Source organism: Felis catus, chromosome F1 (genome assembly GCF_018350175.1).
Source record: "Felis catus isolate Fca126 chromosome F1, F.catus_Fca126_mat1.0, whole genome shotgun sequence".
Taxonomy (NCBI): domain Eukaryota; kingdom Metazoa; phylum Chordata; class Mammalia; order Carnivora; family Felidae; genus Felis; species Felis catus.
The window spans coordinates 63190431-63216820 of NC_058384.1; the positions used below are offsets into that span (position 1 = coordinate 63190431).

General features: G+C 42.2%; 1 protein-coding gene across 6 annotated transcripts in view; it reads right to left on the bottom strand.

Annotated features, from left to right (window-relative positions):
- The window catches only part of ATF6 (activating transcription factor 6), a 205015-nt gene that overhangs the window by 150072 nt on the left and 28553 nt on the right, over positions 1-26390 (bottom strand). For all 6 annotated transcript variants that reach the window (XM_023247597.2, XM_023247596.2, XM_045048952.1 and 3 more), the window contains 3 exons: positions 25752-25972; positions 8041-8226; positions 6795-6886 (listed from right to left, as the gene is read on the bottom strand). In XM_023247597.2, coding sequence (XP_023103365.1) covers positions 6795-6886; positions 8041-8226; positions 25752-25972 — 499 coding nt within the window. The remainder of the gene's footprint in view (positions 1-6794; positions 6887-8040; positions 8227-25751; positions 25973-26390) is intronic.

A 26390-nucleotide genomic window follows, 5' to 3' on the forward strand; every position in this document is an offset into this window, starting at 1 on the left:
ATGCAGTAATTATGTAAATGGCCATTACATCAAGTTTCATAATGATAATATTCAAACCTTCTACACACTTGCAGATTTTCTTTTCACTGTGGTCTATCAAGGCAGAGGCACACTCAGAATTTCCCACTATGGCAGCGGAATGCTAGTTTTCCCCATAGTTCTATATATTGCAAGCTATATACTAATTTAGAATTATTATATCTTCCTGGTAAACCTTTTAATCGATAAGTGATTATGTCTAATAATGCTTTCTCCTTAAAGTATATCTGTCTGATATTAATAAAGCAACGCCAGGGGCACCTGGGTGGCTCAGTCGGTTAAACGTCTGACTTCAGCTCAGGTCATGATCTCATGGTTTGTGAGTTCGAGCCCCGTGTCGGGCTCTGTGCTGACAGCTCAGACCCTGGAGCCTTGCTTCAGATTCTGTGTCTCCTTCTCTCTCTCATGCTCTGTCTCTCAAAAATAACAAATGAACATTAAAAAAATTATTTTAAGGAACAAATAAAGCAACTCCAGATTCTTTTGGCAACTATTTGCTTTTTCCATCCATCCCTTGACTTTTTTTATGTTTATTTATTTATATTGAGAGAGAGAGAGAGAGAGAGAGAGAGAGCGAGCGCGCGCATGAGTGGAGCAGAGACAGAGAAAGAGGGAAAGAGAGAGAATCCCAAGAGAATCTGACAGCGCAGAGGGGGACATGGGGCTCAATCTCACGACTGTGAGATCACAACCTAAGCCGACACCAAGAGTCAGATGCTTACCGACTGAGCCACCCAGGCACCCCATCCATCCCCTGACTTTCCAACTTCGACTTTCTGCAGCTTGATACTTTTAGGGGTTTCTCTTGTAAAAAAGCATGAAGTTGAATTTTGCCTTCTTCCCCCTCCAGTCTGACAATCTGTGCCTTCTAAATGCAGAGTTCAGTCCATTTTCACATATTGTGACTATGCATAATGTTCTAGATTCATTTCTTCTATCACATTTTGGGCTTTCATAATCTAGTAGTTTCTTTCCCTCTTTTCATGCCTTTTTGGGGTTGAGTCTGTCCACCTCATTCAGTGATGTTGCTTCCACCAGAGTTTGAAAGGATACACTTCAACTGTATTTTGTTAGGGGGTAATGTAATTTAACAAGTCTAAACAATATCTTTACCTACTTCCCAAACAAGACTAAGAACTTTGAGTGTTTTAACTTTGATCACACCTTTCCCAACTTATCAGGTATTATTGTACAGAAAATTCTCCCACCTTGATGTGGTTCAACCTTGCAAGCTAAACATTGTTAATGTCTTAGATCATCGACTTTTTAAAATGCTTCATCCACAACTATTATTTTTGTTGTTGCTGGCCGTCCATTTCTGTGTCTCAAACCTTCTTTCAATTATTTTCCTTCTTCCTGAATACGCTGACACTTAAGATGGTAGGCCATTTATCTTATACATTATCCCCTCTGCGTGGATTTAGCTGTTTTCTCATGAGAAAATTAAGGGTATAAATTTTTGGCCAGAATGTCACGTGAGTGTCATTGTATCCTGTATCACCTCAGGAGGTACAAGACCATCAGCATGTCTCCTGACCGATGTTACCTTGATTACGTGGCCATGGTAGGGTAGCCTCAAGTCTCTTGGTCCCTGTCATGGTTGCCATCTCCTCTCTCTGTTACGCTGTTTTGCTTCAGCCCTGTGTTCTCATTCGCTATTTCTTTCTCCAAAGGTGCCTATTTTGTTGTTTTAACCTGGTCATTGTTTTTCTTAACATTTATTCATTTTTGAGACAGGGAGAGACACAGCACGAACGGGGTGGGTCAGAGAGAGAGGGAGACACAGAATCGGAAACAGGCTCCAGGCTCTGAGCTGTCAGCACAGAGCCTGACGCAGGGCTCGAACTCACGGACCGCGAGATCGTGACCTGAGCCGAAGTCGGACACTTAACTGACTGAGCCACCCAGGCGCCCCATGTTTTTCTATTTTGAACTTATCACATTTCTAGACGTTTTTTTCAAAATGTCTGGATCAATTCCGAGTCTTTGGTTTCTTCGTCATTCTTTAACTCCCTTTCTTATTTAACATAGTTAGCATTCTGTATCTGTTGATTCGAACACCCGTAGTCCTCAGAGTCTGACTCTGTTCTAACTCTTGTTCATGGTGGCTGGGTTCCTAGCTGGTTTCATGAGTTGGGGGAGAAAAGGGGATGTTGGCTCATGTTCAACTGGAACTGTATCTGCAGCAATTTTTTCAGGATGGATGTTTAAAGTGCCTTCCTTGAGAAGAGTTTGCATTTGTATCTGCCAGGAGCCTAGTGGTACCAACACAGGGCCACTTAAACCAAATTTTTGGTTTGGTTTTTTGGGGTGTCACAACAGTAGTATAAATTCAGGCTCAAACCTGTACGAGTTAAGTCTGGTGATAATGAATTCTCCAGAAGACTTTTGTTTGTCTTTATGTCCACTCTACTCAAAGCCAGTATCAAGACAGGTACTTACCAACACTCTCCCTCTGTGGTAGAACAATCTACTCCCCCCCCCCTTTCGGCAACTAACAATGTCATTTTTTGGAAGTTCCAGCTTTATTTGGGTTTGGGAAGGGGGTACGGGGCTCAGGTGTGACTTCCTACTCTCTTTAGAACCCCAGAGCTTTCTTTCCTGTTGCCAGACTCTAGGCCAAAAGATCAGGAAATAATTCTAGGACAAGCACCACCTCCAATGCTAGCCTATCAATGGATTCACATTACCTTAAATTTCTGACCTCTGAGAAGGCCTTACTTTGTCTTCAGTTCAGCCATTACATAAGAGTTTTGATTTTTTAATCCAGTATTTTTTAATTTTAATTTTAATCAAAAAATTTTGATTTTTTAATCCAGTATTGAACTGCAAAGAGTTTCTCCATACCTCTAGCCCAATATACTACCAAAAATACAAGTCCTTAAGGTTTCTTGGACAATGGTAGAGAAAAACTATGGTATAGAAGAGAAGGCAGAGTTTTCAATGATAATTTTTAAAAAGAGACCTTGGTTAAATTTCTGGCCCTTCGACTATACGACAGGACTAATATGGGGCTTGGTCGGTTAAGCGTCCGACTTCGGCTCAGGTCACGATCTCAAGGTTCGTCAGTTGGAGCCCTGCGTCAGGCTCTGTGCTGACAGCTCAGAGCCTGAGCCTGCTTTGGATTCTCTGTCTCCCTCTCTCTGCTCCTCCCCTGCTCACACGTGTGCGCTCTCTCTCTCTCTCTCAAAAATAAACATTAAAAAAAAAAGTAAAATAGAACTAATGAACATAGACTCAACCCCAACGAGTAGTGAGTAAAAAGGGGGTTTCCTACCAATGCATACTTGTTCAGGTTAACCATTCCATGCTGCCCAGAGTTACTACTTTCATGGACCACCCAGAGCGGGACAGCTCTTTGAATCGTGTGCCAGAAACAGCTAGATGCCGTCTTCACCATCCACACAACATCAACAAGGTCAGAAAAATTAACCCTTTTAAAGTCCGTTTGGTTTATTTTCTTTTTCTGTGTGATGACTATTCAGCAACCGAAGATGCTTCAAACGAGTCAGTTTTGGTGCACGAAACTCTCTTACTTTAGATGTGAGATGTATTTACATTTCATCACCAAGCGCCTTCAGACAATGCTTAAGGCATACTTATATTCAGCAAACTTGTGTATTATAAATTTTTCACTTGGACCCATACCGATATGGCACACAAGGTCAATGCTACGTTGAACATCTGAAACCACACTAACAACTTTATTATGGAAACGTGGTCTGTTCTGAAAGAGTTCTGTTTCCTAAATTTAAAATGCTTTGGAAGTCTCTCATTAAAGTGTCTCTTTGTCTGGCCGGACTGAGTTTTGTGGGACTTGAGAGAAGCTCGGTTAGAACTCTCCGTCTTGCTTTTTTCCGTACCAATGACAACACAGTAACGCTCAAGGTGGACAGATCTACAAGGCCATAATGTGGAAGTCAGGCACCAAATACGTTCCAGGTGGTGCTAATGAGGTTCAACTGGGGAGTTTCTGCTCCTCTGGAAGATTCCCAGCCCTGAGCAGATCTTCAGTCTTGAAGTGAAGGGGCTGCAAATGACAGGGTCAATCAAGCGAGCTTCCCAGGACCATACGGGATGGAGCAGCGACACCGCCAACGTCTGGTGCAGGGGGGCACGGGTCAGTCCTTCAGGCCGCTCGTGCTGCCCTCTCAGCTTTGATGCTTTACCATCCGTGCCAGACTTTCTCGAGAAGAAACAGTTCCTGGCTTTTTATGAGTTTCATGGCCAGTTTCTCTTCTCCTTTCTTCTTGGTGTCTGGACATATCCCAACCTGTTAAGATACTTTGATATTTTCTTCATTCCCTCCAGCTCTTTGTTGCTTTTCTTCGATCTAAGTCTTTTAAAGCATGCTTTTTTTTTTTAAACTTGAACACTTCCCAGATCTGCCCAGTACTTCTTGGCTTTCTGTTCCAAAAGCCTCCACGAAGAAACAGACACAGATCTCCTCTGGCTGCTCCTCAGGATGTTCAAGTATTTGAGCTTTCTCCATTCTCAATTTTGCTGTTTGTACCGTCCGTCTAATTTTTTGGACACAAAACCGTCTTGATAAAATGGGACCATCGTCTGTCTCCTCCTTCCAAAATCAATCAATCCTCTGTTCACAGAAATGAGAGCCATCCCCCCACACACCCCCTTCATCCTCAGATGTAAAAATCATTAAGTCATCAAAAAACATTTTGCCTTTGTCTCTGGGGCACGTGGGTGGCTCAGTCAGTTGAGCATTCGACTCCTGACACGGGCTCATGTCATGATCTCACGGTTCGTGGGATCGACCCCTATGTTGGGCTCTGCACCAACATATGTTGGGACTCTCTCTCTCCCTCTCTCTGCCCCTCCCCCGCTCTCTCACTCTGTCTCAAAAATAAATAAGTGTGGAGCACCTGGGTGGCTCAATTAAACATCTGACTCGATTTCAGCTCAGGTCATGATCTCACAGCTGTGCAATCAAGACCACTTCAGGCTCTGTGTTGGGCACGGAACCTGCTTGGGATTCTCTCCCTCCCTCTACCCCTCCCCTGTTCACGCACGCATATTCAAGCTCTCACTCTCTCTCTAAATAAATATTTTTAAAAATAAATAAATTTCTCTTCCCCCCCCCAATCTCCATTAATTCATGAGGGCTTACAAAACAACACCTATCCCGAACCCCGTCCTCTTTACTGTTCATCGAATGCTACTGCATAAAGCCTCCGAGACTGTCATTATCAGAGTTACTGGGTACTTCTGTGTCCCTTCAAGAGTAGGCCCACATGGGGCGCCTGGGTGGCGCAGTCGGTTAAGCGTCCGACTTCAGCCAGGTCACGATCTCGCGGTCCGGGAGTTCGAGCCCCGCGTCGGGCTCTGGGCTGATGGCTCGGAGCCTGGAGCCTGTTTCCGATTCTGTGTCTCCCTCTCTCTCTCTGCCCCTCCCCCGTTCATGCTCTGTCTCTCTCTGTCCCAAAAATAAATAAAAACATTGAAAAAAAAAATTAAAAAAAAAAAAGAGTAGGCCCACATCTTTAGATGACATCTACGTAAGTCTTACTCATGCTACCGTTGTTTCCATATCCACTTCTTTTACTAGTCTGTACTCGTATACATGTTTGCATCCCTGGCTCCTTACTCACTACCTGGCAAATTGTAAGTACTCTATAAACATCTGCCGGATGTGTGACTGAATGAATAAATAAGCACCTTATATAATAGCCTAGATGCGAAATGAGCACACAGCACTTGAGGCAATCTGGCAGACCCCATCACGATTCCTGATATTCATACCTTCTAATTCTAAGGTATGAATTAGAATACTTAGATTCTAATAAATATATACCCATAATATATACTCTTTCTACATATACATATGAATACATGTTATATGTATACGTTTTAGATCTATGTGTTTTACATAACTATATTTTTATATGTGCACATAAACATTTATGTGTTTAAAATGTATATCTGGTATATATTTAATATGTATATATATTTGTATAACTCAAAATAATCTACATGCCCATTAATAGGAGAACGGTTAAAGAAATTAAGTCAGCAGTTCTGTGAAGCCCTGAGGATCCCAAGATTCTTTCAAAGGGTCAGCAAGGTTCTCCCCTTTTCGACTACATACCTATGGGAATCTAGATTTTCTTCGTTTATCTCAACCAAAACAATTTATCACAACGGACTGCAGGAAGAAACAGGAGAATAGAGCTGGCTTCTATCAAGATTTTTGGCAAATATAAATAAAATAATGCTACTCCTCTCACTCAATTTTTGAGGATCTGGAAAATCGTTATTTTCCATAAAAATGTTATTTATGTTTATATGTAATGGTTCCATATTCTTTTTAATTCTTTTTTAATCTTTTAATTTAATTTTCTCTTTTTTTTTTTTTTTTTTTTGAGAGTGAGAGACAGAGCATGAGTGGGGGAGGGGCAGGGAGAGGGAGACACAGAATCCAAAGCAGGTTCCAGGCTCCGAGCCGTCAGCACAGAGCCTGACGCGGGGCTCGAACTCTGCCTCACCACCGATCTGTTTAATAACTTAAGGCTTTCTCCATTAAACGACATGATTTTTCCACTAGACTTAGGGGAAGAACAAGGAAGAGGAATGAGTCTTTCTTCTCCTTTCTTCTCACCTAAATATTGTCTCCGAGGAAAACAAAACAAATCTGTTTTTCCCTAGCTTATGACTAGAGGTGAAAACAATGAGAACTAAAATTTTTAGTGTTTGTATCCAAAATAAATAAACAGTGTTTGCAGACAAAACACACTCACTTCATGGGTCCATAGTTGAGCACTATAAACGCCAACACCACCATCACACAGATAGCTCTTCGTTTCGGATTAGGAACTTTAAGCCTCTGGTTCTGAAAGAAATAACCATGTCAAATACTGTTAAACTACACACTAATCTCACAAAAAGCAACGGGTAAGATAAGCACACTCCTCTTCAGCAGTTATTAGTTAAAAATGATAATAATAATAAACAAACCTCAAAGGTGAAGAAATGGTACTTTTCACAAGGCTAGAGCGCAGCCTTCTTAGTCCCCTGATGGTAGCAGAGAAAAACAAAGGAGCAGGAGAAAAGAAACATAGTGGCCACTGTTGCACTTTCCTCTTCCCCCCAAAAGGAAAGAATTCAACCATTTAACACTTCTATGGGTCTTCAAAGAATTTTCAGATACATCTGTAGTACCCCCCCCCCCCCCCCCCCCCCCCCCCCCCCCCCCGTCTCTTAAATATCCCCTGCTAAATATCCCCTGCGCTCAGGGCAAAATTGAGAACCCCAATGGAAGAAGCCCACTCATTGGGCACAGGCATCCATTCAGTTCCAGACAGCGTTGCAGTGGCAAATCCTGAAACTGCAGGTTTCAGGAACAGAATCAAGGAGAAGGTCGACTTTATCGGGACCAGCATGGCAACAGCATGCAAAAAACATAATGGGGGTCAGGTGGACCGAGAAACGATTTAAAATTTTATTTTGTATCTTCTTTCTAAAATTTGTTTTTAACTGTTTATATATTTTTGAGAAACAGAGAGAGACAGAACATGAGGAGGAGAGGGGCAGAGAAGAGAGGGAGGCACAGAAACCAAAGCAGGCTGCAGGCTCCGAGCTGTCAGCGCAGAACCCGATGCGGGGCTTGAACCCACAAACTGGGAGATCATGACCTGAGCCGAAGTCGGACACTTAATCGACTGGGCCACCCAGGCACCCCTGTATTTTCTTTTTTAAAAGGAAAGACCTGGCGGGACTACTGAAGGTCCTCACGGTGATTCACTTAGTCAGAAAGAGAGGGGTACCCCGGAAACACAGCGTTTAAACGCAGGTTGGGAGGTACAATTCGCGAGCTCCTTTTCCCAGTGCTTTTATTCCGACTGCAAATGCTTTAGGGCTTAACGCGCCCTCTTTTTCCTAGTACTCTTAGTTTACACGATTTAAAATGCACGCCATTCCCAATGGTTTCTCAGGAAAAAAGAATGCCTGAACCCATCTTGTCGGGGCTGCGTCGCTGGCCCTCACCTCGGACACCACTTCGTCCAGCTGCCTCTTCAGTGACCCGTTCTCCTTCTTGAGCTTCTCGTTCTCCGAGAGCGCGGCCTTTAACCTGGCCTCCAAGCCAAGCATATATTCTTTCTTCTTCTTGCGGGACTGACACGCGGACTCTCGATTTTTTATCATACGTTGCTGTCTCCTTAGTACAGCAATCTAGAAAAAGTTACAATGAATCAAAACATGCCAATTATAGAACCAGATCAGAATAGACTGATTTTTATTTAACAATTATTTTTTGTTCATAGCAAAAAACAAACAAAACAAGCGACTAAAAAAAAAAGCAAACGACTGTTATGTTTGCTTTAAAACATAGCTGTTCGAAACACGGGTTATGTTTGTTTTAAAACAGGTTTTAAAAAATATTAAACAAAGCAAAATGAAATCAAATGGTTAAGGCCTTCTAAAACCTAAATGTGAAATGGTTTCTTCTGATGTTTTTCTAAGGCTTATTTATTGATCTTCCAATTTTCCCTTTAGAAACTCAGGGAAAAAAAAGAAAAAGAAAAGAAACGAAACTCAGAAGGTGTCCTGGCATATACATATATGTACATATCCACACACCTTTAGACTCGGGCTCTGAATTGACTGTTTTCCAGAACCCCGTATCCAACTGCTTATAAGGCCACTTCTACTTGCAAAGTTACCATCTCTTCAAATTCAGTTCCCACAAACTGAACTCATCATCTCCCTCTATCTGGATTTATCTATCCATCTTCTCTCAGTCATAAATGCCTCTCAAGATATCTAGGAGGAAGTGACCATCAACTTATTTTTCCTTCATTCCCCATATTTATCCCCTCTCTCAACCCGATTCACTCACTAAATATGCACTGAGGCTATGCTAATGACCAAGTTTCTTCCCGGGACAGTGTTGTCTCACTTTATCTGTTCTCTCTATTCCTGCTGTCACCCTCCTAAATAAAGCAGGTCCTCATGACCACATCCCTACAGGCTACTGCAATAGTCTCCTACATATTTTCAATGGTCTCCAATCTCTTCCTGTCTACCATCTGCAAGATTAGTCACCCTGCAAAACGACAACAACAACAAACCTTGCTATTCTATTGCAAAAACAAGCTATTCATGCATCATAGTTGGCCACCTGTTTTCAAGGCCTTCCATGATGTGACCACCCCCCTAAATAACCAAACCTTCTGCCCTAACCCAACAACCATTCAATCCACACCCAAATTCTGATCATTTGAGGCTACCCCCCAATCTCCACACACACCTAATTCATTCCTTTAGTCATACCATCTACGCCAGTTTGTAATGCGGTCTCCTCTACTAACCTAAATCTCAAGGTCCTCCACACTGCTTATGCTAAGCCATCTTTCCTGAATGTCTTACGCCCTTATAATTTGGAAAATATACCTGAACACTTTAATGTTCTCCACTGTTTCGGGAGTGTTAACTCTCTCTCAACCTCAATTTTTTACATTAGAAGCCAAAACTATGTAATTCTACATGTTTGCTTACTACCCACAATATCTTCCATAATCACAACTTACTGAGAAAAATTATTTGCGTCACATTTTCTAAGTGAGAACTTATGGAACCTATTTGTCCATAATGAACTAACAGCATTAGTCTAATTTATTTGAGGCAGAGGGTGAGGCAGCAAAATTAAGTCCATAAAAAGCACCAAATAATATTAAACTGATTATTTTTAAAGTACACAGATGACTGAACTACTGACTTTATAGGTTTTGTAACTGACTTTAAAAAATAAACGTTCCACTCTGTGGCATTCAATGGCTCAGTGAGACCAGTAAACAGAATTAAATATTATTGATTTCTTTTAAAATAATAACACAATTCCAACCCCACACAACACTTCCTCGAAAGAGCCAAAGCCAATCTCTCTGCACCAAATACTGTCAACAAACTCTCAATCAGAAGCTACAAGGGAAAAAAAAAAAAAAAAAACTACAGGAGATGTCAAAAGAGGGTGTTTTTCTCCTTTTTCCTTCCTTTACTGAAGCTTCATAGGAATGCTAACTTATGTAACCATCATCGGCAAACCTTCCCTAAGGAGTAACCATCCCGCTCTTCAGTAACACGGTGCACACCCGCACACACACACACACACACACACACACACACACACACACGCAGCAGCAGCCAAGCCATGATGGATGATTCTTCACCACGTCAAAGCAGTCTCTGGACAATGCCACTTTGTTCAGTCTACTGTTATTCTTAGTGTTCTTCATGGTTACTGAGAAGGCCAGGGTCCATAATTAATACTTAATTCCAGAGTGCTAAAGTACACAGAACACTGAACAAGAGCATGAAAGAGAAGGTTCCCAGATGGAAGAGTTTATACTAACGTTAGATAAAAGGCAACCTTACTTTAAAGGCTAATTAATCTGCGGAATTTAGGGAGGCTTACAGATGGCACACCATTTAATAAATTTCAAACAAGGATTAGGAATTTCTATAAACAATAAAAGCACCTGCACATTATACAGCATGAGAGTTTCAAAGGCTGTCAGTGCACATGCCTCATGCTAAAAAAAATGAAAACCACCTGTGGCCATTCATTGCTTCCCAGAGAAAAAGATACAATAGTTCCAAAAATAAACACTCAATACTACCAATAAACACAAAGGATAGAGAGTAAAAATAAATGAAACCCACAGGAATTGCCAAACATAAGAGTTCCAACTTTACATCTCAGCAAGCTATCTTCAGCTATTTGAATGTATAATATTTAAGTTATTCTGTATTTCCTAGACCAAAAAATTATGATTTTCAGACTACACACACACACACACACACACACACACACACACACACACACACACGGTGTTTGTGTTTCTGGTGGGGGGTATATTTTACAAGAAAAATTACATTGTAGTTACTATTTTGTATACTGATTTTTGCATGAATGTATTATGATCATCTTTTTTAATTTATTTCTTTTGTTCATTCTTTCTGAGAGAGACAGAGCACAAGCGAGGAAGTGGCAGAGAGAGAGGGAGGGAGAGAGAGAATCCCAAGCAGGCCCCACACTGTCAGCGTGGAGCCCAATGCAGGGCTCAAACTCACAAAACGTGAGATCATGACCTGAGTTGGACGCTTAACCAACTGAGCCACTCGGGCACCCCGGATGTATTATGATCAGCTTTGACATGCAGTGAGAATGCATGGTATTTCAGTTATCTTGATGTTCTATATCAATCTCCTCCTGTTGAAATTATTACAGTTTTCAAGATTCTTTAAAATAAGCCTCCTCATTGGATCCACTGTTAGAGAGTAGACGTGCCACAGCTAGAACTTAGAGCAGCTGACTCTAAGCCCAGCACACACAATCCCGGTGCATGACAGCACCACACTGCTTTTTATACCAAATGGGAAGTCCTGAATCTCAACATGGCACCCTAACCTCGTGAACTCCGTGCTTACTTTCATTATGTACCTGTTTGAAAAGGAAGGCTATGGAAACACCTGTATCTACAATGCTTCATCTCCTGTGCTAGCAGTCTGAAAACATAAAATCAGTACTCTGGCTCATTAATCAATTGGCACATCTCACTTATGGGCTGTCAGATGCTTTAACAGGACTGAAATGAGCGAAGAGGTGGTCAGTCCCTGCTTCTGATCATCCTGCTTCAGACAACTCTCCCACCAAGCACTGTGCTTAGAAAAAGAAAAAGGAAAAACTTCACAGCTATAAAATACTCTCCCTTTAGTGCCACTACACTGTAAAATAAGGTGTTGCATTATTAAACGAACATTTGACTGTAAGAAAGACTTGTAGAAAAGAAGAACTTTCACAGATGAACATGTACTTTTGCTTTTGAAGGCTCCACCAATTTGAGTCAAAATTCCAAATCCGTTTGCATTTTGTTTTTTAATTTTAAAAGTTCACGATCAAGCAATACTATATTATGTTCTTATAAAAAAAATTGACCATCTAGACCTTTGATTCTGTGATGTTGCTAAGAAATGAGCTTCAAAGTCCTGTATGGCTATAAATCAGATACAAAAATAGGATATTTTAATGCTACAAAATACATTCCAACATCTCGCACAAACTCAAGCCAGATCAAGTACTGATCACCATGGATGAAATCACTGGCTTCATGGGTGCCATTGCCTTGGTTCTATTTCTTATTTCGGTGAATCTCTCCCTCTAAACTGATACCTAAAGCAGAAACGGTCACTGATTAACCTCTTCATCGTATTAGACAACCCAATTTCTCCATTAAATAAAAGAAGAAAGAAACTTTGTCTATTTGAAATTGATTTAAAAGCCAATTTCTAATTTATATAACACACACATTTTATAACTCACACATTTCTAATTTATGTAACATATATTACTGCATATCACAGTAAATATATTTATAAATACATTCCAAAAAAACGTGTACAGCTAAAATCATTAGCAAATTTAATTTGTGGCAACTTTATTACTATTCCTTTTTTTTTTATTTTTTTAACATTTATTCATTTTTGAAAGGCAGGGAGAGACAGAGCACGAATGGGGGAGGGGCAGAGAGAGAGGGAGACACAGAAACAGAAGCAGGCTCCAAGCTCCGAGCTATCAGCACAGAGCCCGACGCGGGGCTCGAACTCACGGACCGCGAGATCATGACCTGAGCCGAAGTCGGCCACTTAACTGACTGAGCCACCCAGGTGCCCCACAACTTTACTTTAAATATTCAAATCAATTAAGTATTCTAATTTGATTTCTCTTGGGAATCTTAAGAATACTCCCTTTTGGGGGCACCTGGCTGGCTCAGTCCATGGAGCCTGTGACTGCTGATCTCAGGGTTTTGAGTTTGAGCCCCATGTTGGGTACAGTGACTTAAAAATGAAAACTTCTAAAAACTAAATGAATAAAAATAAAAACTCTTTCAGGGGCACCTGGGTGGCTCAGTCAGTTAAGCTTCCAACTCTTGATTTTGGTCATGATCTCAAGGTTTGGGAGTTTGAGCCCCACGTCTGGCTCTGTGCCAGTGTAGAGCCTCCTTGGGATTCTCTCTCACCTTCCCTCTCTCTCTCAAAATAAATAAATAAACTTTAAAAAAAAAAAGGGAAAAAAGAAAGAGGGACTTCGGTAGCTCAGTAGATTAAGCGTCTGACTCTGGATTTTGGCTCAGGTCATCATCTCATGGTTTCATGGGTTCGAGCCCCACATCAGGCTCTGCGCTGGCAGCAGGAAGCCTGCTTGGGATTCTCTCTCTCTCCCTCTCTGTCCCCCTGCCCCCACTCACACTGTCTCTGTCTCTCTCAAAATAAACTTAAAAAATAAAGAAAAAACTCCTTAAAACAAAACAAAACAAAACAAAACAAAAAAAATATATATATATATATATATACACAATACTCCCCTTTTTCTCATAAAATTGTTCAAAACAGAAAAGGGGAAACTTTCCACTTATACTACCTGTACTCTTCTCAAATCTCATGACAGAAAGCCAAAATTTCATTTTACTTCTTCTATTGTGTGTGTGTGTGTGTGTGTGTGTGTGTGTGTGTGTGTTACACCCAGTTCCTGGTCACCAAAAATTAAATAAAGCAGCTTCATTACTGGCCACCTGAGCCATTTAATTGGCAGAGTCAAGGCAATAATCTTCACCCTACAAACTTTTATTTTTTTAACGCGGAATGCCTTTGGACAGGCAGTATGATTTCACGAGTGAGAAAAGGTAACAGACGCAACCCCTGCTAACTGCAGGCCCGGGCTGCCCTACGCAACCGCCTGTTCTGAGCGAAGGGGAAGGACCGGCAGAAAGGCAAAGGCAGAAGCATCCACCAGACGCTCTCAGGCAAACCGCGCAGTCGGGCACGGCCTCCTGAAGGACGGAGGACGTCCTATGTACAGGGATCATCAGGGATCCTCGGAGCAGTTTCCCCTGCTTCACGTGGCCCCAGAAATAAGTGGAGCAGCCACCTAAGAGTAACAGTGACTGAAGTCATCAGATGACAATACAGTACCGGAAACTGGTGTCCTTAATTCTTAGTCTAGGACTGCAATGAAGTAACTGGAAGATCTTAGAAGACTCATTTCTGCTCCCAGGGCCCGTTTTCACGGCAGTAATAAAAGGGGGTTAGACCAGAATGGTGTTCTTGAACCTATTATAACCCAATAGCAAGTAGCATGATAAATTTAGTGGGTCATAAGAGACTTAAAAAAAACTTGACAGAAAAGCACAGGATAAAATAAAAGGAAACAGAATGCTTTAAATGCAGTAAGAGCTTACTTATTGTCTCCCTAGACCGTGTGTGTTGAGAAAGATGTAAAACACATTTCTTACTGTGGACTGTGGACAAAAACTTGAGAGCCACCCCGTGAATCCCCTAAAGGTCTCATTCAATCTAAAACCAAAACGGTTCCAGTACTGATGCTAACCACCCATACTGAACTACCGCACGTCCCGGAAATGATTACTGCATCATAAGATACGGATAAGACAACTTTGCTGTCGATTTTTGAGATCACCAAATTGTTCACCTAAGATCAGTCTCTATACTTTGTCTCTCAAGACTTACAACCACCTGCTGAAAATTTTTACAAATTAAGAGAATACATTTGTAGAGGGAGAGAAAAGGCAGCAGCAAGTTTTAAGACGTAATAATTTGAAATTCATGCTGCATCAGGGCTGCGTTGAAAGTAAAGCCCCGTTAACGGAGCACAGAGTAGTGACAAGAGCACCGGACTGAGACAAGGCCCAGGCTTGAATCCTAACTCAGATGGAGCAGGTCAGATGATTAGGCGAGGATTACACAGCGAATGGACACGAAGGTTCCTTGTAAACTACAATGTACCACACATACGGAAGGTTCAGTAAGGGGAGCTGCCCTGCAGCTATGAACAGATTGAGTGAGGAGGCAAAAATTCTGAACTCCATCACCAATGTGCCTCATAGCTGCTCAGATAAACTGCGCAAATAAAGCAATATTGAAAATACCTGCCCACAACCCAGCTGCTATTTTCAGATTTTAAATTTTAAAAATGACTTACGCAACAAAAAGAGACAAAACCTGGGAATCACCTTTAATCGTTGCAGAAGCTGAAAAACAGCCCAAGTATAATTCACACTCCCCCAAGATCCCTCGGTCTGCCCCTTACTCTGGATGTATCGGGGATCTCGTTCACCTCAAAGGGCTGTTAGGAGGCTTAAATATCTGTGAGTCAGGCACGTAGACAAGTGCGGCACACGCTACTTTATCAATGTAGCCATCTTAGCAAGATGATCTTGGCTAAAACACCTAACCGATTCCTTCCACGGTAAAATGGGAATCAACAGTACCCACTCTACAAGGGTTTTGTAAGAATCAAATAGGACTCTGTGAAAATAAATGGTTTATAACCCAATATGAATGTGAAGTACTTATCAAACTGTATTAGAGCCGAATTCCCCTACAGCGTCAAAAAGACAAGGATTGTGGAAATGTTCCAGATTTAAAGAAGCTACAGACAGATAACAACCAAATGCAGCATCTGGCCCTTGACTGGTTCTTGTACCGAAAGGGAAATTTTTCAATAAAGGAGATTATTGTGTCAACTGATAAAACTGTAATACTGAGAGTTGATTAAAGTATTTTACAAATGTAAATTAATGAAGCTGATAACTATACTGTGGGTATGTAAGAGATTATCCCTATTCTGAAAAAATACACACTGAAATGTTTAGTGGTAAAGGACTACAGAGTATGTAACTTACTCCACAGTAGTTCAGGGGGGAAAACCGAGTATGTGTGTGGATGGAGAGACAGGCAGAATGAACAAACTAATAAAGCAAATGGGGTAAAACGTTAACAGGTGAATGGGTGAAGGTACCGGTGTTCTCTGGAGAATTTTTGTTTCTGTCATTTTTCTTAATTGTTTTCTTCAAATTTTTATATAAATTCTAGTTATATATATAACATACAATGTAGTATCGCCTTCAGGAGAATTTAACGATTCATCACTTACATCTAAGTATCTTACATGCTCAACACAAGTGCCCTCCTTAACACCCATCACTCACCCAATCCATCCCCCACCCGCCACCCTCCACTGATGCCCGGTTTGGTCTCTATTGTTAAGAGTCTCTTATGGTTTCTTGATTTCGGCTCAGGTCATGATCTCACGATTCGTGGGTTCAAGCCCCGCATTGGGTTCTGTGCTGACAGCTCAGAGCCTGGAGCCTGCTTCGGATTCTGTGTCTCCCTCTCTCTCTGCCCCTCCCCCGCTCACACTCTGTCTCTGTCTCTCTCAAAAATAAATAAATGTTAAAAAATTAAAATTAAAAAAAAGTCTCTTATGGTTTGTTTCTGCAACTTGTAAATATTTGAGATATCATTATTATGAATATAATTAGTATTATCACCATATACAAAGCCTAACACGCATGCGCCCACGCACACACACACACCTGCAGAGCCACAGAAAATTTTAACCCTAACACTTTTAATCCTTGCATATCATTATTTAACCAGTCAAAAGTTCTCCTCCATTAATAATTAATATTCTTTCACAGTCATAAAATATAATCTTCCAGGGGGCATGCCCCTTCCAGAATAGACTGCCATCGAAATACTTGGCCCTTCTCCTTTGTGAATTATCTAGTCACGTATTTTGTCCATTTGATTATTGGGTTAACTTGCATTTTTCTCACTGATTTGTAAATGCTCTCTAAATCAAAAAGGGTTTGGGGGTGCCTGAGTGGCTCAGTCAGTTAAGCCTCCTTGATTTTGATCTCGGGGCGCCTGTGTGGCTCAGCTGGTTAAGCATCGACTCTTGCATGATCTCATAGTTTGTGAGATCGAGCCCCACATTAGGCTCTGTGCTGACAGTACAGAGCCTGCTTGGGATTCTCTCTCTCCCTCTCTCTCTGCCCCTCCCCTGCTCATGCTCGCGCGCTCCCTCTCTCTCTCTCTCTCTCTGTGTCGGTTGAGCGTCCAACTCTTGGTTTTGGCTCAGGTCACCATCACATGGTCTGTGAGTTCGAGTCCCACATCAGGCTCTTCTGCGCTGACAGTGTGGAGCCTGCTTGGGATTCTCTCTCTCTCCTTCTCTCTCTCTCTCTCTCTCTTCCCCTCCCTACTCATGCTCTCTCTTTCTGTCTCTCTCTCAAAATAAATAAACTTAGAAAGGAAGGAAGGAAGGAAGGAAGGAAGGAAGGAAGGAAGGAAGGAAGGAAGGAAGGAAGACACAAAAGGCCACCCTGTGTATAATTCCATGACATAATATGTCCAGGATAGGCAATTCCATACAAACAGAAAGCAGGTTAGTGATTGCCAGGGGCTGGGGAGAGGAGGGGAATAGGAATGACCACTAATGGGTATGGAGGTTCTTTTTAGGGGGATGAGAACATTCTGCAATTAGATAGCAGCTCCTGTCATAGCACAACTTTGTGAATATACTGAAAACCACTAAATTTTAGATCTTTTAAAGGTGAACTTTATCTCAACAAGCTATTAAAAAAAAAAAAATTACATAGAAAGCTACAGACTCTCTCTCCAGACAAATGCACATACCCAGTACTATAATCAATGATGCAAGGAAAGGGGGGACGTGAAGAAAAGGGGAGCTGTGTATGGAGACACTGTCCATGGCCCTGTGACTGGCACTCCCTCTCATACACTCAAAGTGGAAGAATAAATTAGAATTACCCTATGGAGGGCCATTTGACAATATCTATCAAAATGTAAAAACTACCTGCCTTCTGCCTCTAATTTCAGTTCTAGGAATTTCTCCTACAGATATACTTGCACGTAAACAAAATTAAATGAGTACCGAGTTATTCAACGAAGGGACTGCTTATAAAGAAAAAACCTTAAGTAATTAGGACACCCTAACGAAACAGGCTACCACGCAGCTAGTAAAGGAACAAGAAAATGTTCTAAGTGCCGATACGGCAAGTACACGAAGTATACTGAAGGGGAAAAGGAAGGTGCAGGACAGCATGTAGGCGCTAGTTACCATTTCTGAAAAATAGGTAAATAGGTAAAACTGTAAATACCAACATATTAAGGAATTGTCTCAGGAACGACGCATGAAAAACTAGTAACAGTGACTGCTTCTGGACAGGGGAACCAAGTAGCTACAAAGCATCTGGGGCATGGAAGGACTGTCTTCAGGAACAGGTTGCAGGAAGGGAAACCAGAGAAAAGGGAGTCAAGTATTAATTATTTATTAAGATGGAAATCAGCATCCCTTTAAAAATAATTATTTCCTGGGGTGCCTGGGTGGCTCAGTCGGTTAAGCGGCCGACTTCGGCTCAGGTCATGATCTTGGAGTCCGTGAGTTTGAGCCCTGCGTCGGGCTCTGTGCTGACAGCTCAGAGCCTGGAGCCTGGAGCCTGCTTCGGATTCTGTGCCTCCCTCTCTCTCTGCTCCTCCCCTGCTCATGCTCTGTCTCTCTCTCTCAAAAATAAATAAACGTTAAAAAAATTTTTTTTCAAGAATTATTTATTAACCTGATCAAGATGCCAAACTGAGGGGCGCCTGGGTGGCGCAGTCGGTTAAGCCTCCAACTTCAGCCAGGTCACGATCTCGCGGTCTGTGAGTTCGAGCCCCGCGTCAGGCTCTGGGCTGATGGCTCAGAGCCTGGAGCCTGTTTCCGATTCTGTGTCTCCCTCTCTCTCTGCCCCTCCCCCGTTCATGCTCTGTCTCTCTCTGTCCCAAAAATAAATAAACGTTGAAAAAAAAAATTAAAAAAAAAAAAAAAAAAAAAAAAAAAAAAAAAAAAGATGCCAAACTGAAAAAAAAAAAACAAAAACAGAACAAAGAATGCCACAGCTGCCACAGTTCACAAATCTAACCTAATGACACAAATCTAAGTGCGGTACCAGCAGGGCGGGGGGAGAAACACCTTCTGTTCCCTCTCCAAAACCACTGTAACCACAAATGAAACGATTTGCCAAAGTCCTTATTCAAGATAAATTTTTAGAAGGCCCACACCTCCATCTAAGGAGAAACTACAAATATTTTAACAAAGCATGTTTTCCTCTGATCTGCAGAGTCCCTGCTAGCAGCAAAGCCAGAAAGCAGTCAGCACAGAAATAATCTTTTACTAAAATCTGGATGGCTTTTTCGGTCTCCAAATCCTTCCTGTTGAATTTGTTCTGATGGATTCCTTTGCTTTCAAAGCCTACAGAAATATCATGATCCCATGTCTGTGTTGTGAAGGAATTTAGTCATAAAAAGTATCTATTCATTATTTATCTTCTTAGATCGAAGCTGGCCACACCGTTTAAGGACATTCAGCTCACTCTTAGGCCTAACAGAGAACCCATTCTTGGGTGTCACAGATAAAACGAGCAGCTTAAGCGTCATTAAAAAAGAAAAAAGAAAAAGAAATTTTTTTTTCCAAAACAGAGCACAGGCACTCTCCATTTTTCTAAGTTTCTCTGCATTGCTTTGCACTGGAAATAAATTATGTTAGATTTGTATTTTCCTTGAAAGGGACTTCTCTAGGGTCTCTTGTGAGTCGTGTTACTATACGTCTTCCCGGGCATGCCAGGAATACAAGGCCCTGACCACTCTTTACCCAGGCCATTTCTCAGGGCTGTTTCCAGCAAGAAACCTTGAGAGATGAGGTAATGTCTTCCTCTGGACAATGAGGAAACTTGCCCACCACTTGCTGTAAAGCTCAGCATTCCTTCACTGCAATAAAGAAACACCGTGTGCACAGCATCCGTCTGGGCCCATATCATGTGACCTCCACGCTCACAGTACTAACATACCCGAAATCTTAAACCTAACGGTAGAACGGTGTCTCCAGAGAAACGAAGTGACAAAGTTCCAGTTCACTAGGCTAGAAGAATCCCACTCATGCCATTTCTAATACCTGCAGGCAGGTAGAAAGGGATCTCCCCAGCACCCAGCTTCTTATGATGGCTTTAGTGATTAGGGCAGGATCCCCCAAAGGGAGGAGACTGGGATGGGAGGGTCAAGGTCACTAAGTAAAGAATTAGAGAGTACAAGGTAATAAAAGGTCTGTAAGATGCTTCATGGGGTGAATGGGCTGAGAAGAAGGCCTGGGGCCTCCTGTCAGCAGAGCCTGTCTCTGATCAGCCTCCCATCTGATGTGATTTCTCCCTGATCAGCCTCCCATCTGATGTGATTTCTAGTTCTGACCTAGCTCCTGATCATTTTCTTTCCACTGTTACCACCTACTGATTTCCAATAGGGGTTTGCTTCACCTTGGCCCAGTGCGAAGGACACACAATACAATTTCACCACACTTTTTTTTTTTTCCTGGTCTTTTATCCCAAACAAGACAACTACAACAATGTAACTCCATGGACCTAAAACCAGAGCCATAATGCTTCATGAACTTTATGGAATTATGGTGGATAGAGGGCAGTAGTTACGGCAATGCAGACTTAAACAGACTGCTTGCTTTCAGCCCTTGGTTCCACGTCTGGCAACATTCAACGGCCCTTTAAAGAAAGATAAGCACGCTCTCCTATGAAGGCAACTCTGTAGTTCCAAGATTGCCATTTACTAAGAAACTGCATAAGAGAGTTTCTACCCTGAATTGAGAGACCATGTTCATTTTTTCCATCACGATCGGAGCCAAAAACCAACCACATTTCTTGAAAACTTAGGTGAGGTTTCCAAGAGTTAAACAGAACAGATTTACCAGCAAAAGGCAGGAAGAGTGAGATTATAATTTGAACCAGGCAAACTGTTTCATAACAGAAAATGTGGCCCTTAATGCAGTTTGCAGAATATGGTATGCAAAAAACGCTACTTAGGGCAGTAGCAGGTCTCCAGAGACTGAAACTAGCCAAACAAAAGAACAAAAAAGGTAGGCAAAAAGAAGCCATGTCAGCCTTACAAAGCCACAAAAGACTGATACGCTTTCTTTTGCTGAATTACTGCTTTTCACCACACTTTTGGCTTAAAAGCACAAAAAGCACATAATGAAAAATTTTTCTTTTGGGCCATTTTTAATCAGAAATTTATACCACTTCAAATTTATCATAATTTCATGGGACTTGAGTCTAACAAATGCACGCACTATTAAGGTCGACCACGTTACTAACACAGGAGACCATCCCAGAAGATCAAAGTTTCCTGCAGCTCCTTCTGGAACAAATTTACTTTGGGTTCCTGAGAGGCTTGGCCAGCTGATAGGACAGACTGATGTTTCTTCACTTGAAATAAACATTAAGTCAAAACCTCTACCAGAAAACTCATACTGAAAAAGCCTGGCTCACTTCCTGATATGCAGGCCAAGGAAAAATAAGCACAAAACCTCAACTCAGGTTGACTAGAAAATTTATTCTAATCGCCTTTAGGTCTCTTGCACTAGACACACAGTACTTGAAATCTTTCTCCTATAATACTGTCGACTCTAAACTCTGAAAAGTAGTAAGAATGCTAGCCAATAAATACTGCTTAAAAAAAAAATCATACCTATTGGTTCTATACTTCTGCATCTCACACGTCCCCCAGTTCAATGTTGATGGAGGCTTCATCAGTAAATTATTCACCAGATTTACAGAATACTCTTAAGAGTGTAAGAGCAGAACAAACATGGTCTTTCGCACCAGAGAAGTTACAGTGAATGTCTAATTGATCAATAAATAATCAACTGAAATGTTCAGAGATTACAAAATGGGTCAGCAGAACACAATGATGAGTACCAACATTAAGATGCTCATTATTTAGGGGCGCCTGGGTGACTCAGTTGGTTAAGCATCCTACTTGGGCTTAGGTCATGATCTTGCGGTTCACAAGTTTAAGTCCCCAGTGGGGCTGTGCTGACAGCTTAGAGCCTGGAGCCTGCTTCAGATTCTGTGTCTCCCTCTCTCTCTGTTTCTCCCCTGCTTGCACTCTGTCTCTCTCGCTCTCTCTCAAAAATAAACATTAAAAAATAATTTTTAAAAAAGATGCTTATTATTCAGATATTAGCTGGAAGAAAAAAATTAAAAGATCTCCTCCTGTTTTTAAATACAATGACTGGATCAAAGGATTTTAGGATTGGAAGGACCCTTTCTAAATAACGCTTCCTGTACCTGTTCTAGTTGAGTCCTCTGGAATAACCCAGATCAATCACCCTGTTTTCCACACATCAGCCTTCACGTCCTAGAATCGCCTCTCAGATCTACATTCAGTGTTCTTCAGTTTACTGAGTCATTCCAAACCTTAAACGCTGCCTCTACCCAGAACATAGTTTCCAGACACCCTTCCCATCCTAGCCACATTCCTCTGGACTGGCCCATGATCAGACGTTGTAAGTCTATGAATACGGACTAACATTATGTTAGTATTTTAACAACTGTGACATACTGTTAATCTATATTTTCTAAAGTTCTAATTAGTCTCTACCTTTTTCCATGTCTAAGGTATTTCATAACAAATACTTTAGGGGCACTTGGGTGGCTCAGTAGATTAAGCATCCAACTTCAGCTCAGGTCATGATCTCACAGCTCATGAGTTCGAGTCCCACATCGGGCTCTGTGCTGACAGCTCAGAACGTGGAGCCTGTTTTGGAATCTGTGTCTCCCTCTCTCTCTGCCCCTCCCCACTCGTATGCAAGCACACACGCACTCATTCTGTCTCTCAAAAATAAACAAACATTAAAAAAATTAAAAATAAATAAATAAATACTTTAAATGTCCTAACATGGAATAAAGACAACTTTGATATTTTCTGTTGCTAGTTCCATTGCACAGAAGAAACATTCAATTTATAATTTAAAGAGGATTAAAAGGAAAACTTAAAGGGTCATTTTAAAAATCCTCTTTCGGGGCGCCTGGGTGGCACAGTCGGTTAAGCATCCGACTTCAGCCAGGTCACGATCTCGCGGTCCGTGAGTTCGAGCCCCGCGTCAGGCTCTGGGCTGATGGCTCAGAGCCTGGAGCCTGTTTCCGATTCTGTGTCTCCCTCTCTCTCTGCCCCTCCCCCGCTCATGCTCTGTCTCTCTCTGTCCCAAAAATAAATAAATGTTGAAAAAAAAAATTTAAAAAAAAAAAAAAAAAAAAATCCTCTTTCATCATTCTTAGCCTTCTCGGCCTCCTATGAAAAGCACACCCTTTCTTTTATTGGTTGTACCATCTTTTTTTCTTTTTTAATTTTTTTAGGTTTATTTATATTTGAGAGAGAGAGAGAGAGAGAGAGAGAGAGAGAGAGAGAGAGAGAGAGAAAGCGAGCAAGCAGGCGAGGGGCAGAGAGAAAGGGAGACACAGAATCGAGGCAGGCTCCAGGCTCTGAGCTGTCAGCACAGAGCCTGACGCGGGGCTCGAACTCACAGACCGCGAGATCATAACCTGAGCCAAAGTCGGATGCTCAACCGACTGAGCCACCCAGGCTCCCCCCCATCCTTTTTTTTTTTTTTTTTTTTTTTTTGAAAAAGGGTGAGAGAACAAGTATGCATGTGCAAGCAGGGGAGGGGCAGAGGAAGGGTGGAGGGTAGAAGAGAGAGAATCCCAATCAGGCTCCACATTCAGCACAGAGCCCAACCAGGAACTCGATTCCATGACCCTGGGACCATGACCTGACCTGAAATCAAGAATCGGATGCTCAACTGACAGAGCCACTCAGGTGTCCCATACAACTTTTTAACTGACAAAACCACGGAATTGTTTTGGACGCCGATTGTTGTTTACTTACTGTGGAAATTTTCCCACACACCACAAGGAAGGAAAGACAACACACCCAACTTTGATGATTGTCAACATTTTGCCGATCTTGTTTCCTCCATCTTGGGCTCCCCGCCCCACCCCCAGAGTATTTCAAGCAAATGCCAGCGTATCGTTTCATCTTCAACTGAAACACACACTGTGTATTAGTGCCTATTATGCCACAGGCACTGTGCTTAACCTTTCCTGGACCTCAAATTAAAGGAACGTTAACAGTCAAGGCTAATCCTGTACCATCCATGTCTATTCGCATCCGACACTAACCTTCCCCCGTGTCTGGGTGCAGTTTTCAATACCTATAAACGCTATGGGAATTACTGCAGACCTTCAATGTTCTGCTTCATCAGAAAATATTCCTTTGTTACGGGTCTTTACAATATTTCCGGCTGAGGTCACTCGGTTGTGTTTAATGCAACAGAGGAGCAATTTCACTACTGGGCTGACACGCTGGGTTAATAAATTAGGGTGGACCGATCAGACAGTATTCGATAACCTTAAGAACTCACAGCGCTTTAGGACTTTAAAAGTATTTCGCAATACCTGAAGAAAAGGTAGTGTGGCAAGATTCACAGTCAGTAATATCTACTTTTATCTTAAAGAAAACACGTGAGTTTGGCTTCCCAGTAACAATTTGAGAGATGGTTATTAGACTGGTTATTAGAATGGTTATTTGACTTTAACCTTCATTAAACTTTAGGCCCATGATATTCAATTACTTCTTAGTACATAACGTGAGGTATTTTTGTACCACTTTTTAAGAAAGCAGAGTTAGCTGGCAAATGCTATAACTGGCTTCAGGGAGGCCAGATCTTAGGAAACTCTGTGATTTATAAATTACAAAAAAAAGAAACCTTCAACAGGCTAGCAAACCTAAAGATTTGCAAAGATGGGAAAACACCAACTAGTGTCACTGAGACAGAATTCCTAAGAGCAGGAAGTTACTACCCAGGGGTGAAAACCCTTCATAAGTCAGGACAGAAATATAAACCCTGATGAGAAAATAGTCTACAGACTCTTATCTGGGTCTTGCCAAAGACATGTCAATCAGGAGACCTGAAAGAATCCTGTAAGACACTAGTATCTGCCTGGGCTGGGGAAGGGCTTGAAGAATGTGAGGAGAGGGCTCGAAAGAAGGAGTTACAGCAAAGTATGCATACGTCACTTTTTTTTTTTTTAATTTTTTAAGCTTTATTTATTTTGATTTTTTTTTTTTTACATTTATTTATTTTTGAGAGACAGAGTGAGACAAAGTGAGAGTGGGGGGGGGGCAGAGAGAGAGGGAGACACAGGATAGGAAGCAGGCTCCACGCTCTGAGCTGTCAGCACAGAGCCCGACGTGGGGCTCGAACCCACAGACTGTGAGATCATGACCTGAGCCGAAGTCAAATGCTCAACTGACTGAGCCACCCAGGTGCCCCAAAGCTTTATTTATTTTTTTTTTTAATTTTTTTTTAACGTTTATTTTTGAGACACAGAGAGACAGAGCATGAACGGGGGAGGGTCAGAGAGAGAGGGAGACACAGAATCTGAAACAGGCTCCAGGCTCTGAGCGGTCAGCACAGAGCCCAACGCGGGGCTTGAACTCACGGACCGTGAGATCATGACCTGAGCTGAAGTCGGCCGCTTAACCGACTGAGCCACCCAGGCGCCCCAAGCTTGCTTTATCTTTGAGAGAAAAAGAGAAAGAGAAAGAGAGAGAGCATGAGTGGGGGAGGAGCAGAGAGAGGGAGACACAGAATCTGAAGCAGGCTCCAGGCTCTAAACTGTCAGCACAGAGCCCGACCCAGGCCATGAAATCATGACCTGAGCCGAAGTCAGACGCTCAATCGACTGAGCCACCCAGGCGCCCCTATACGTCACTTTTTATCAAACAACTTTAGCCTCTTTCAAACCTTTTTGCTTGGATTCTAACATAATAATCTGCCACCAAATAACGGATGTGCAATCCCAGCACATTCTTTTATTTGAGGCAGTGTAAAATAATTTAGAAAACAGAAACAAGGCAAGGAAAACAAAGCGTGTTTTGGTTCTGTTGGTTTTGAAATCAGGTGTGATAAAGCACTGGGTTTCAACACTTACATCCGAGCCCACACTTCTCACGGTGCTTTGTAGGACAGGTTTAGTCACAGAGAGTTTTCCATTCGCCAGGCTGTTGGCCACAGGGGCCGGCACCACATTCACCATGGGATTAGGTAGTTGCGTGGCTCCCCCGGTGACAGCAAGGACCGGGGCAGGAGAGGGCAGGACTCCAGGTGCCTGAAGCTGGACCACGGCAGGCGAAGAGAGCACTACTGTTGGACCTGAGTGCAGAAAGAAAGGAAGGAATCACAGCGTGCACGACCATTGAGGCAGAGGATGCCGAACACCCAGGTCTCTTCTGCGGCTGTAACAGGAAGATGACACTGAAGGGATTTAAAACCACCAATGAAGGGGGTGCCTGGGTGGTTCAGTCACTTAGGCGTCTGGCTCTCGATTTTGCAGATCATGATCTCAGTTTCATGGGTTCGAGCCCTGCACTGGGCTCTATGCTGATAGCACAGAGCCTGCTTGGGATTCTCCCTTCTCCCTCTGTCCCTCCCCTGCTTGTGCTCTCTCTCTCAAAATAAATAAATAAACATTAAAAAAAACAGAAACAGGGGCGCCTGGGTGGCGCAGTCGGTTAAGCGTCCGACTTCAGCCAGGTCACGATCTCAGGGTCCGTGAGTTCGAGCCCCGCGT